The sequence below is a fragment of the Amblyomma americanum genome, chromosome 11, assembly GCF_052857255.1.
Source record: "Amblyomma americanum isolate KBUSLIRL-KWMA chromosome 11, ASM5285725v1, whole genome shotgun sequence".
Taxonomy (NCBI): Eukaryota; Metazoa; Arthropoda; class Arachnida; order Ixodida; family Ixodidae; genus Amblyomma; species Amblyomma americanum.
In genome coordinates this window covers 32,246,859-32,260,995 of record NC_135507.1, presented here as the reverse complement: position 1 = coordinate 32,260,995, position 14,137 = coordinate 32,246,859, and the positions used below count along the sequence as shown (strand labels likewise).

The 14,137-nt window shown below is 47.5% G+C and overlaps 1 protein-coding gene across 2 annotated transcripts in view; it reads right to left on the bottom strand.

Moving 5' to 3' along the window:
• Window positions 1-14,137, bottom strand: part of Klp10A (kinesin-like protein 10A) — a 48,758-nt gene that overhangs the window by 5,504 nt on the left and 29,117 nt on the right. Inside the window, exons 4-14 of one of the 2 annotated variants that reach the window (XM_077642877.1) lie at window positions 13,845-14,013; window positions 12,592-12,844; window positions 11,866-11,969; window positions 9,835-9,997; window positions 7,236-7,326; window positions 6,842-6,905; window positions 6,655-6,746; window positions 5,545-5,687; window positions 1,994-2,068; window positions 1,530-1,665; window positions 134-244 (exon numbers count right to left, since the gene is read on the bottom strand). In XM_077642877.1, the coding sequence (XP_077499003.1) occupies window positions 134-244; window positions 1,530-1,665; window positions 1,994-2,068; window positions 5,545-5,687; window positions 6,655-6,746; window positions 6,842-6,905; window positions 7,236-7,326; window positions 9,835-9,997; window positions 11,866-11,969; window positions 12,592-12,844; window positions 13,845-14,013 (1,401 nt within the window). Of the gene's footprint in view, window positions 1-133; window positions 245-1,529; window positions 1,666-1,993; window positions 2,069-5,544; window positions 5,688-6,654; window positions 6,747-6,841; window positions 6,906-7,235; window positions 7,327-9,834; window positions 9,998-11,865; window positions 11,970-12,587; window positions 12,845-13,844; window positions 14,014-14,137 lie in introns of both variants that reach the window. The other variant, XM_077642876.1, reaches the window with a different exon arrangement.

Below are 14,137 nucleotides of genomic sequence, written 5' to 3'. Positions count from 1 at the left end.
TCAACGTGCCATTACACTCTGCCGTCTAGGGATGAGTACATTCGAATATTCCCTGGACGTGAATAGAGGACCAGAGGTGTTGGCGGACACGAGCGAGTGACTTTGAAACGATCTGAAGAGGCTGGCCACTTACCATGCAGGTCCTGGAGTTCTCGCCAATGAACGAATCCCTGAGGACCTGTGTCAGCTTGCTGGCCCGAAATGGGAGGTGAGCACCACGGCGACCCAGTGCCCGAATGCATTCCTGCGTGCAAAAACCCAATTTTTTTTTTCAGTTTCCGCAATTTCTAAGACCCTGCACACCATTGTCACCATACGGACCCGACAAGATATGCCCCGATGATCTTGCGATAACCCTCCCAGACATGCATTATGCTCTGTCGGGTAAGGATGCACTGAAAGATTTAAACATGGAGTGAAACTAAATATGAAGTGAGAAATGCCTTCAAATATCGAATACAATCTGTTCAGTATAACAAATTTCAGGAAAGCACACGTAGGCAAATGTTTCTGTATACATTTATTTTCTTCAAAATAGTGTGTGGCCTCTGCAACTAAAGAAACAAACCTAGACTGACTAGGCACTAAAAACAAAGGGAGAAAACACGAAATGCACAGAAATACATACTGGTCGATTAGGCAGCATAACAGTGTGCAACTACAGTGTGGTTACGCAAAATCAGTAGCAAGATGAAAAATGCATGAATGACATGTCTTGCAACGTAAAAAATGATGGTAAAAATGGTGGTCAGAAAAACCTCATTACTTCTTCCTCATTTTTGACCTCATTAATTACTTCTATGGACCAAAAGAAACGACTGAATTATCTGACGGTCGGGTTATGAAGTGCCTTTTCAGGATTTTGCAAAGAACAGTCATGGAAAGGAACAACACATTTCATTCTGTCATCATTATGATAATTGTAATGTTACTGAGAGGTGCAAGATGGCCAGGGAGTTCCTCACCGGCAAAGTGACATATTGCTATCCAAGCAACAAGGCACCAACGGTACTCCACATGGCTAGTAAACCTCAACAAGCCTCCTCGAAAAACACAGACCAGCCCCTTGGTGTATAATGTAAGCAGGAACATCCTTTACAAGCTCCTCGTGATCCCTGTAGGTATACAGCGCTGACTGCAAAATGCTGTCCCTGGCGCACTGATCGACGGGATGTAAAGTGCCCAGCCTAGCCCTTGCGTATCAGTTTCGCAGGTGGTGCCACTGGTGTGGCTTGTGAAGCAGAGGTTGCTCTTCCCAATCAGTCACAAGGTCACGGAGAGAGGCTTCGGACAGACAAACATCAGCAAAATTGATGGAGGGGGGGGCCTTTAGTGCTAGCACACTAAGGAAGTCCAGCCACTGGCACCCCCTAGATGACAATGGCCTCAAAAGTAAAGATTAAAATGCAACAAATGCCAACCCTCACTGCTACACACCACCATTTCGCACTGGATGCGACTCTGGGCAGGCAGCGACATCTTGAAACCATATCCCTGCGCAAATGAGCTCTCCGAGGAGGTTAGCTCACCTTGAGGGCTAGCAGGCTCTTGTTGATCTCGGCGCCCTCCATACGGGTCTGACGGTTGGCGCTTGACGTGTCGGCACCCCGCTCATTCCCAGCCAGGTCAATGAGTGAGAACTTGCCATGCAGACGCCCAGACTTCCTGCAGCAGGCAAGGGAGACCAGAGTGACAAGCTTGAGCAGGAAAGTCTACATTGAACTAAGTGCTGCCCAGCACACGTGTGTGAAAAGAGCTTTTGCATCAATGAAAACAACTTACGAAGATTTAACACTACAGCTTCTTGACTGCCCACCCTGAAAAACATTGCATTTCAATTGGTGCAGTACAGGGTACAGCTAACAGCGATTAAACGTCTGGTACATCAGTAACTGAACACATGGCCCATAGTGCATGATGCAGAGGAACCTTGTAGCTCTATATTCAACAAAAATACACTATCAAGTGTCTGGTGGCCCTATGCATCCCTTACCTGAGCCTCAAGATGATCTGGAATACTGCATGGGATCGTGAAGAGTTCTGGTTGGCCGACGTCTGCCCCGATGTCCTGCAAAGGAGGTACAGGGGAACACTGGTCAGGTCAACTCTGTTCATGCCCACATGAGCCACCGAGTAACGCAGCCTGAAACACTGGAACAGCTCAAAGCTCCAGAGCTTTGTGCACAACGGACTTGTGAAAAAGAAAATTTCCGCCACTTGAGCCGCTGTATGCCAAACCACAAACCACCAAACCAGGCTAGCATGTTTATGCAAGCAACGAAAAAAATTGAACCTTGTGACTGGCTACAAGGCAACAGCACAGCTCCCATATAATCAATGCCACCTTAGTACAAAGGTGCCACTATTCAATGCTTTGCTGTGAAGGCAGTGCACAGTTTAGCATGTATTGTGGCCTTTGACAAATAATGTCTGCATGTGCAGCGCAGTTAGGTATTCGCCCTTAGAAAGCTTTAGTGTAAGTAGGAACTTACGAGAGGTAAAAATGCACGTTCACTGCAGCAGCGATTTTCGGGACACTAATCCCCATGCGTCATTGGCCCACCAAAAGTGGGCCACCCTTAGATTTTACGACAGACTGGCAACAGCAACTTGGCATGAGTTCCCCACAAAATTTTTGAAAAATCTGAGCTGTGCCACACAGCAGGATTACATGACATGACCCACCGGTGATACACAAGTGAACGTGTTAAGCTCTAACAGTTTCTCAGAATAGTGTGCATTAGCCGACAGATAATTCGGACTTGTAGGATATTTCGGACTTCGATGAGGCACCCTCAGTCACCCCACAGAAGCACATACATATTCGCGACGGATATTTCGGACTTCGAAAGTCCGAAGTTCGATTTTTCGGACTAATTTCAGTCGCCCGTGGGTCAAAATCTGCCATCTTATCGGCTTTTCGCCGGTGCAAAAGGGGCCGCCATCTTGGATTGAGGTGGACTTACTCTGCAGTTGGATTGGCTTGACATACTTTCGGTACCCCATTTTTGCCAGTAGAGGTCCCTGCGATCTCTGACACTTCGAGGTGGCAGTCGGATTGTCAGCGCCGTCAACTTGCTTTTGTCGCTTCTGTTGACGCGGGGTCGCGGGCAGTTATCGCTTGTCTAGGGAGCTTAGCTTGTCTCATACGTTCGCCATTCGCCGTTTGAAAATGAAAATGGTTTTTGGAGAAAGGAAATGGCACAGTATCTGTCTCACACAGCGGCTGACACTCGAACCCCCCCACCTGAACATGCCATAAGAGAAGGGATAAAGGAGGGAGTGAAAGAAGAAAGAGGTGCCGTAGTGGAGGGCTCCAGAATAATTTCGACCACCTGGGGATCTTTAGCCTGCACTGACATCACACAGCACACGGGCGCCTTGGCGTTTCGCCTCCATAGAAACGCGGCCACCGTGGTCGGGTTCGAACCCGGGTACATTAGTGACTTGGGTTTCTCCGACCGCGTTGACCGAGTGGCACTCTGTCTTCACAAAGTTATCTGTTCGCAGTTTTGCAATTGCATTAGGCGGTTCCACCGCGTTGAACGGAAAGTGCCTTGTCCTTGCATGTATTTGACGAGCGGTGTGGTGCACACTCTGGTTGCGGACAACATGGCCCCGCCATGTCCGTCAAAGAAGCGTGGGAAGTGTTCAACTGAACGCCGTGTCCAGCGTGTACAGTGAAAGGACAACTTTGGCGCAAATTGTCGCCAGCAAGAGAAATTTTCCGCAAGCTAAAAATCGGTGATTTTTTAAAGCCGATTTCATCCCAATGAACTAGGGGTGTGCGAATATTGAAATTTTCGAATACGAATATGAAGAAAAATGGCTTCGAATATCGAATATCTGTTCAGTGCAAAAAAAATTTCAGAAAACGATGAGCAAGCAAACGTTGTCGCCCTTATTTTTTTTTTTTCAAAATAGTGTATGGTCTTTGCAACTAAAATAAACAAAACTAGACTGCCTCAGTACCATATAAAAAAACGATGTGCACAGAGATGTATACTACTTGATTAGACAGCATAACAGTATCCAAACTATAATGAGGTCATGCAAAAGAAAATCCATAAAATGACAAGACTGGCAACAAAAAAATAACATGATGACTATTAAACCTCATTCATTCGGGGTTCAAGGGACCAGAAGAAATGCCCGGTTCATCTGAAGTCCTCTGTTTATAAAATTGCCCGAGCCTCCCAAAAAAAAAAATGCTGCCGAAAATGCTAAGATGCAGTTATGAGGCAGCTCCATCGTGCCAACACCTGTAAGCCCGTGACGAGCCACCCGTTTTGGAGTGCTGGAAGAAGAACACAAATGCAAACAAGGGGCCGGGGAACACACACTGGCGTTGGAGCGGTGAGGCGGTTTCTAAAAAGGAACAAGAGATAAGCCGCGCGGAGCTGGGAGTGGACTATCGGCGAATGCGCGGCCCGAAATTTGAAGTTGCCGCGGGCAGCGGTGATCCTCAGAAACCGAAACTACGCAGCCAGGCTATTTTTTTCGCCCTAGCGACACAGGCCTTCCGATTGTTGCCACGCCTGCCGTTACGCCCTGCTAAAGAGGTGTGCAGGTTACAATGCACCATGCAATAGGCGAGATTTTAACAGGATCGCTTGCCCTATTGAGACTACTCGACGCGCCCCTTCAGGAGGCTCCTGCGGCATTCCGCAAGTAGGCTTTCCCGCATAGCGTAGTTTTCAAAACGGGATGGCGGAAGTCACGCTCGGAGAGTTATGAAGGCAACAGGACTCATTCTTAGGATGTGGGCATTAAATATGTAACGTATTACCGAAGGATTAAAAAAAAAAGCGCGATTTCGCGTTGCGATTGCTCGAAGCGGGCCGTCAGCCATGTTGTTCGCAACACAGGTGATACGTGGGAAAGCCCACTTGGGGAAATTCTCACGAGGTGAAGCCTTGCAGCGTCGGGACGCGGTTCGTCCGTGTGATAAACGGCGGAGAAGGAAGCGGATAGGACCTCTATTGTTTTCCTGGAATTTTTAACTCGATTATCGGCCAATTTGCCCAGATATTGTGGTTTTGCCACGGTCGAATTTATGAAAGTATGCGCAGTATACGATCGCTGGCGAGTGTTCAGGAATTTTCTAATATTCGGAAATTCACGAATATCAATTTTGAATACGAATCGAATATCAAACATATTTGATTCGTATTCGAAATTTCGAATATTCGCACACCCCTACAATAAAGTGATTTTTTTGTACTTCACGAATTTTTTGGACTGTTCGATTATTCGGACCCTTTTCCGGGTCCCTTCGAGTCCGAAAAATCGGTCGGCGACTGTATCAGTTTACCAAAAAAACCGACTCCTTTCTTTCATCCCAGATTTGAAGTGCTTGCAGGAAGAAAAGGAAGGAGAGACATTCGAGAGCATGGCATCAAAGATGCACAAAGCAGTTTGGGTCAGGCACTCAACAGGCAGAACATCTGCCCTGAAACTACTCGTTGACTAGGCCAACTCCTCCATGTTTGCCTAGGGGAGACACCACCCTACAAATGGGGAAAAAAAAGAAGCACTTCGCACCTGACTCCGTTGCCATGTTGGATAAGCTTGAGGACCTCCTCAACTGAGTCCACCTCCTTCTCCACGAGGCCAACGACCTGCACCTGCTGCTTGCCATCTTCCAGCACACGAAGCTTCGCCTTGCCATTGAGAAGGTCAAACACCTGGAAGGCAGGGGTAGAGCCAGCTTAAGGGGGGAGACAAGGGTCTTGGAATTTTTAGACTGAATGCAATAAAAATGCAGTCTATCAGTTTCTTGCACTGATTTCAGATAAGTAACCACTTTTCTGATATGTCTATTAGTTGCCAAGCTATTGGGAATTTTCACTCCTTTGCTTGCTAGAACAATAAAAAAATGCTGAACAGAAAACTATTATTAACCTGTGGCTACGTAGTATACAGTAAAAGGAATACAATGTAGGAAGTACTGTTCTGATTATGCCAATATTAGTTATTATATCACATGCTAAAGTTCAATGTAGGGAGGACTGGTTGACAAGCATTTTAAACTAGAGTGCACAAAAATTAGCAAGCATAAATCGAGAAATCAGTTTCCAACATTGTATACATTAATCATTTAGCAGCATGCTGCATTACAGATTAGTCCTTTATCTGCTGCAGGTGCAAAGGCGTCCTCCTTGCAAACTAGCAAGCAGTAAAAAGTTGAGGAAACGAGAAAAAACAGATGAACCCGTTTGAGCCTCCTTATAAAGTGGAATTGAAAAAAAATACTGACCGAGGGAATGAATAAATTTGCAGATATGTAGAAGATGGGCTGTAGATTTCGAAAATGCCACTTCCATACAGTATATTTTTCGAGATTTTCGGGCTCTCAAGGCCCTATCCCTCACTTAACCGAATTCAAACAGGTGACAGTTAACACACTCCCAAAAATATGTTGCAACAAGACAGCAGCCCAAATAACTGCTGATGCCCTGCGATGACAGCTAGAGGAACATCCAGGTGAGCTGATGTCGCTGCACATTCACGACAGGAGTGACTTTAAAGTGGTCGCAGTGAACGGCCGAGGACTGCATTTAGAGAAATGAAGCCTCAAGCAGGCAAGCTCCCGTTTGCAAAAAAGCGATATATATCTAAGTGAAAAAAAAAAAAAGGAAATGGACTGCTCACCTTCCCACTGTAGATCTCGAAAAAGCTTGAAGAAACAACTAATTCATCATTCTTATATTTAGGAGACTTCAGCAACTTGAACACATCCTTTGCTGCATGGAGTGGAAAGGGGGAAAGAAGGTCGCAGGTCAATGCCTAAATGGAGAAAACCACAGACATCATAACCAGAAACACAAGAAGAACGTACTTGCTAGTGCATAGATGCCTTTAGAACAATCTTGCGTCTTTCCAGAGAAGTCGCCACCCATAGTCTGCAAGAGTTGCACGAGGTTAGAGGCACGGGAGGTTGATCCGAGGAACACAAACCACGTAGACTGATCAAGCAGCAGCCCCGATTTAGCAGCGAAGCAAACAACACAGTGCTAGATTTTGTGAAAGAGCGACGACTGCCCTGCTGATAGCACAAGTTTCACTACCACCCGTGGACTACATTTCCTGGGCACCCGACACATTTCTGAAACAAATGCCAAAGAATGTGCAGCAAGAACCTCGAGTTTAGCCCGAACATGAATTGGTCTCGAGCCCTGTGCTAGCAAGGACACGACCAGCTGCAAATCCAAGCAGAGGGAACCGGGACTCACGTGTGTCTTGCCGCTGCCAGTCTGCCCGTAAGCAAAGCACGTTGCCATGCCTCCTTCAAATATAGTCTGTACAAGTGGCCGAGCTGTGTACCTGAGGCAGCAAAATGTGTGGCACAAGGTCACGTTGCAGAGGGCAACTCTGGGCAGTCACTGGAGTTGGAACAGTAAACGTCATTAACAGGATAATTGTAGGAGCAAAGATTTTTCCGTGCTTCTGGAGAATGTGCCCTAAACTCTTCCTTACCGCGCCCTATGAGCATAGTTAGCCCACTAACGATGACCTCACGCTCAGATTTCCAAACCTTCCACGTCGCTTACGACCATGCTCCGTTTTCTTTTCGTTTTTTTTTCCTTCATTTTTTTTAAATGCGCTGCGACGACTTCGGCGGAGTAGCACAGTCACTGCCTGCTAGCGACGTTGGAGCCTTCCGCACTGCTTACGAGCACACTGTGTCACCTGGCTTGTAGTTAGACAAATAGATTTGTTTAGAATTTTTTCCCCCGTAAGGCGCATTTTTTTTAACGTGCTCCAAAGACTTGATAGCGTCAAAGTCACTTGGCAGCTTTTACATCCGTGATGCGCGCTCTGAGAAGTTGCAAATCTCTCTAGATTTTATCGATGACCCAAGCAACAGAGAGTCTGAAGAAACTGCCTTTCGATGGGATTCAGTGCGACATCAGTGATGACGAAAACCAGCTTGGAACACTGGCAGCCGTGATCCGGTGCCCAACTATAGGGTTTCCAGTTACCGTAAAAACCGGACTATAGGTCGGACCGGAATATAAGTCGACCCCCTAACTAACCTAACCTAAAAATGAAAAAGATCTTTTTCAATGGGAAAAGTACCGAAAGACATCCTTACTTTGAAACAAATGCGACTCGAGAGGTTGCACAATGGTGACAGTATTTAATTTCATTTAAATGCTGCTTGTATGTACACCCAGCAAATTTTTTAACAATATCGCGCACCAATCGGCCCGCGTGTTCGTTTCTGGCACAGGCAAGTACGGCGCCGTAGAGCAAAGCCCTCCTCTTCATGAATCGCCGCAACCAGAATGGCGAGCCTTTGAATTGCGCCCTCGTGAGTCTAGAGGCACGCGCGATCTCTGCCGCTTTCACGCGGATGCATTCGGCAGTCACAGGCAGCGATCTTGCTCGCAGCGCAACGTTTCCTTCCTATTCTCGATACACTACGGTCTGCCCACGAAATGATGTTTTCTTCTGGTTGCTGCAAGTTGTAATACGCAGCTTCTGCCTCCGCCAGTAGTGAATGCTCTTTTCGGATACTCCAAATTAGCGCTGTGCCGCCAGGTTCCCGTGAGCTTACTCGTACTCAATTGTGTTTTCTTGAAGGCGACGGTAAATTGCCGTTACCTTCCGCTTTGCATCTACTGAAACGCAAAATGGCGGCACTGCTGCTGATGGCGATGGAGGCTGCTGATTTCTGCCACCCATTGTTGCAAGACTTCCGTATTTTTTCCGCCAATTACCGGTATATAAGACGGGGGTCGACTTTTCACCATGGTTTTTTGAAAAAAAGTTCGACCTATATTCCGGTTTTTACGGTATGTTGTAGCAAGGATACTACTCAAGACAAGGTTGATCGCAAACAGTGGCCAACAGAATACCAAACAGTTAACATATTTCAGGAATTTCTTTTTAGTACAAGCGTGTCAAGTTTTGCTCTCCTTGTAACGAAAATAGTTTTTCTCGGCAATTAGAATTTTATGCTGCAACATGCAATTCGTTATTCACATTTATTTAGCTTTGTTTTCACACTATGCATTAAATGCAATAGATTTTGCAGAAAAAAAGCTGCTGAAAACTAAAGAAAAAAAACATTTTCCCCACGGCCAGGAAAGAGTTAGCATGTTCACTGCGTCAATGATTTTCAGTGCCCTAATCGTGCGTCATGGTTCAATGGCGGGCCACCCTTAGATTTTGCGACTGAACAAATTGCATAGTCTGTTTAACACGTTTTTTTCAAAGTTCCTTGTGAATGTGTTATATGTGTAAAACGAATGCTTTTGAGCATTCACACTAAGTATAAGTTCTTGGAATGGAGCCGGCAGTTTATGATTAATTTTTAAAAACTGCATTTTTAAATTTACAGGTTGATTGCTCCCAACATTGAATCCATCAGATTACTCAATTTATGCTTACAAATTTTTTTGTTCATTAATTTAGGTTGCTGATTATCCAGTCTCATCACCACTGAAATTCAATGTGTGCAAAATAACTAATACTGGCTTAATCTAAAAAGTACTTCAACATGCATTCCTTGTAGTCCTTTATGTCACATAGCCGCACAAGTATTCTGATGAGAGACTTCACTATGAATTATTCCATTCATTTTCAGAAAACAATTACTTTAAATCAGCGTAAGAAACTGAACAAGACTGAACTGAAAAAGTTTAGTTACATTTGGCCCCGAAATAACAAATAGCTCCAAGACCCCAGCACCACTTAAAACATGTACAAAAACCTACACCACTTGAACATTAGTTCGCAAGAGATTAACGGTAGATGGCTACTATGGTTCCCACAGAGCTGCTCTGCACCAACGGTGATCCAAGAATGTTTCACAATAATGCTCACTTGTAGACAAGCTCATTGTTGGCCGTCTCGTCGAAGGCATAGTCAAAGCGGAACGTCGAGTTTTCAAGGAACTTTGTCAGGTCCACCTTGAGCTTTGGTTCGTGGACCACGATGAGATCCCTGGTGGGCACCGTGATGACATCCACCTCCTTGCGATTTGCCTCTGCAGAGTGCAGCCAGACAAGAAGATGGCAGAGGAAAGCTGGGTGTTTTCTCTTCACCTGGCACCAGCCATGTTTAGAATAAAAATGAGCAAATTTAGAGTGACATGTTGTGCTGCTGCACCTGTCCTTACATATGATGGCCATCAAGGCTCTTTGCATAGCTCAGACCATTTATAACGTAACCGCTTATAATGCGGGACCGCGATGAATGCGGCTTCTTGTGACAACCGCTTCGCTCCGCATTGCGTTAAAATGTATTGGCGTACCGCTTAATACGCGGCAGCGTGTAACCAAAGACATCGTATAGTGCGGTTTTTTGAAATCCAGGTGGCCCGCATACCGGCGCGGGCCCGTGGGTACTGGCGGGCGCGAGGAGGGAGCTTCCCAGATTGTGCAAGAAGGGGGCAATAGGAGTGACGGGGGAGCGTTGTCAGCATGATTCAACGTAAGGCTGAAGACAGGAGAGGACAGAAAAAAAGAAAATAGAAGTCGCAAAGCAGGAGCTTTTCCTCAATGCGTTTCCATTGGGCACACTGACACTGATTGGACAAAGCTTGGAAGCACGTGATGGCACGGCCAGACGAGCATGCTGGAGCGGCGGCTGTAGCCACATAGCATGACTCTGTAAACAGTGCCCGTACCACGCGCAGCGTGCGGCAGAGTCTTGTCGCACCTGGGCCCATGAGCGCAGTATGTGTCGTCGCGTGTAGCGAAAAGTTGACAATGTAGGCAAGTCTACCAGCCTGGGCTGTCTTCAGTTCCGATGGCGTCTGCGCCTTCAAAAGACAGGAAACGGTAAGCTCTCGAAACCAAGCAGAGCAATGCGAGGCACGTCGAGAGCGGTTTGAAAAAGGCTATGGTGGCAAAAAAGTACAGTGTCGCCGAAGCTACTGTGTCCGCTATTTGGACGAACAGCTACAAGTTGCGACAACAGCTACAGGAAGACTCAGTTTTTCTTGCAAGGAAGCGGATTTGTGCGTCAAAGTACAAAGATGTCGCTGCTTTATTTGCACGGTTTCGCGAGGTCCGGGCCCAGAGCGTTCCTGTGAATGGCTCGATGTTGCCAGCCAAGGCCAGGTGCCTTGCACACATTTTGAGGCATGATGGTTTCAACCCACTGAACGGTTATATTCAGCGTTTCAAGCACTGGCACGAGATAAGCTCGTCGTCGTCGCCAACCCAGACGGTGTCACGTGTGAAGTAGCCGCCTGGTGCTCGGCTCTTCTAGGGCGAGATGCTTGGCAAAAGGGTCCTGGACTAAACAGTTGCCTTGAAGGATCCGAGATCCGCCTCGTGCGGTAGAAGCCCAACTTGTGGCCCTTTGTCAATTTGCCTGCAAGTCTACTCAGCGTCTCTTCCAAGCCCACAGCGACGGGATTTGGACGTGCAGGCTCCTTTGCCAAGCCATGCAACCCTAGCAAGCTGAGCACCAGGCCGGGGCATAGATTGTACTCATTTTGAGGAAACCGGTGGGCAACCGGCTGGCAGCGGGTGTCGAACCCGCCAACTCCCGAAGCCGAGGCAGGTGCTCTACCACAAAGCCACGGCTGCGGCTTGTTCTCTATGTTCAGTCGTCACTCTCCGAGAGTCTTCAGACTCTGAGAGTGCGTGCTCATTTCACGATAAGTCATGCAGCATGTCTGCTGTCAACGCATAGCAGTTTTTTTACACTTCCATCACATAGCAACAGCTATGCATTACTATGTGAATTGGCCCTTGAATCTGGAAAAAGTGTGGCCCTTACACGCGTTGATATGGTACTATCAATGTCACACAAATGAATGTGTATAAAGCCCGCATAATGGCAGAGACCAGTGAGAGAGTGGGACAAGCATTGCTGGAAGCTGCTTCAGCAGCAGGTTCCTACCTTTTTTATTTAAAGGCCGCTTGCGGACAGCCACACAGATTTGGTGCACCTCTGAAGGATCGCTCATTGACAAAGGCCTGAAGTCCAGGGTTGACCTGTACTCCCTGCAGAAAGAAGACAGTGCAGTGAGCAACCTTGAACAGCAAAAAAGGCAGCAAGTGCATACTAATGTCGAAATTTAACCCTGTCAGGGTCCATTTCTGTCACGAAAAATTAAAGGAGAAGTATCGCGTCATTCGCTCATCTTGGCATGCCTCACTTTTGAACAACCTTGGGCAGTCCCGAAAACACTTATAAGCCTGCGTGTATGTGTCATGGAAAATTAAGTTTGTTTCTCGCATCCAATTAGGAAAGGCAGCCTGCCAGTCATAAGATAAACGATAAGATAAGATTCCAGAAAAGTAGTAGGAAGGGTAGTACAAAATACTGGCCATATGCGGCATCTCTGGTCCAACAGAATCGAACTGTCGCGCAGTGCAGTGCTAGTTGCTGTGCACGGCATGCTCACAACACAGCAATATTTCAAGAGCTTGCTATAAACACAATATTGAGTGAGCAGTACAATAATCAAATGGTGTTTACAGACAGTAAAATATGGTTAATTGGAACATCATTATTTCAAAAATTCAGATAATTTGAACTGCTGGCGTGGTCCTGGCCAACACCAATGCAAGCATGTAAGTAAATATGAAGGGTGAACACAAGTTCACTCCTAGAAGGACGTGCCTGATCATGGAGAGGAACTCCCAGTTGGGGTTGCCGGGGTCCACGTTCATGCGCTCACGTTTCTCCTCTATCTGGCTCAACTGCCGAGCACGCCGCTCCTCTCGCTGCTTCTTGATGCGGTCCACCTCCTTGACAACGTTGGTGCGCCGCCGGCTGGCGTTCAGCTCCGACGCACTGACACTGGGAGCCACCAAACCCCGCTGCGGCTGCTGCCGTGGCACGACTGGGCCAAGGGCAGAGTCTTTGTCAGCCACTGCGGGAAGAGCACAAACCACACAGTCACCTGACCGCCTCGACCAATCTCACTGTACTGCTGTGTTTGCACTGACGCTGCTGTAAACGACTAAAACAGGAGTAAAAACTGCACAGACATTTCTGAACATTTCCCCGTGCATTCCAGAGCCTGCACTAGCCCTCCAGGGTATACATCCAGCGAACCCTTTGGCTGCTAGACCTTGTGGAAAACCCATTTCCCCCTCCGTTTCAGCACTGCTGACCATAGTCGGGATCATCGTCAGGCATCAGGACTGAACCGGTTGGGCAAGGGGTAAGCTCCCTCGTGGGCGAAGCGGAAGGAGCGACAGGAACGCCACCTCAAGGGCTACGCGGAACCCCGCGGAGCTGGGGAGAGTCTTCGGGGATCTTCAGCGGATGATGCATCCCGCACTGTGCAGCTGGACTCTGTGCTGGACTCATTCTCTGTGCGTGCAAACATACACCGTCAATACTGCCGAAGTCTCGCCCCTGGCCGAGCCGGCCAGAGGAATGCCTCGTACATGCTTTGTAGCTAGATGGCCCACACTATTATTTGCAAGTGTAATAAACAGCATGCGAGCACAACCCGCCTCGTTGTCCCTCCCTTTGTTCTTGATCCAGCAAGAGCCCTTCTGTGGTTAACGAGTGAATGATGCTGCAGCCACAGAATGGCAGTGTGGGGCGAAGTCCGCCTCCATAAGGCACAACCTGGCAACATATTCAAGATCTGCCATGCAAACAGGACGTCCTGTAGGAGGTCAGGAGGCTTACCGTTTTTATTGAGAGAGTATTATGCAAACAGCACTGAGATATTGGCACTCGCAAAAAAAAAAAAAAACACTACACTTATGTGTGCATGCTTAGGGAGATTAAGGTGGATTCAGCGCCCAAGGTGTATTCAAGGTGTCCCCCCTACACAACCCTGGTTCCTTGAAGATGTCAACTGGAGGGCACTAAAAGCTGTCTGCAAACACACTGGAACTCTTGGAGACACTCACGAGAGGAAAGTATGTTGCTGGACTTGGTGGTGGGGAGTGGTGCGGGCGGGGGACCCATGGCGCGGTCATGACCGTTCTGCTGGTGCAGTGCTGGTCGGGCAAGACTCCTCCGGTCCTGGATGGTTCCCGACTTGGCCGATGACAGAGGCACCTGTGTGTGCCTTGGAAGCTGCACACGGGAGACATCGCAGTGAGGCACAGGAGTAAAGTGCCTGGGGTGTGTGTGAATCAAAGAATTCAAGTAGGAGGGCGGGGAGGCCTGTCTTATCCGCGTTTTTCAGAACATGATTTTC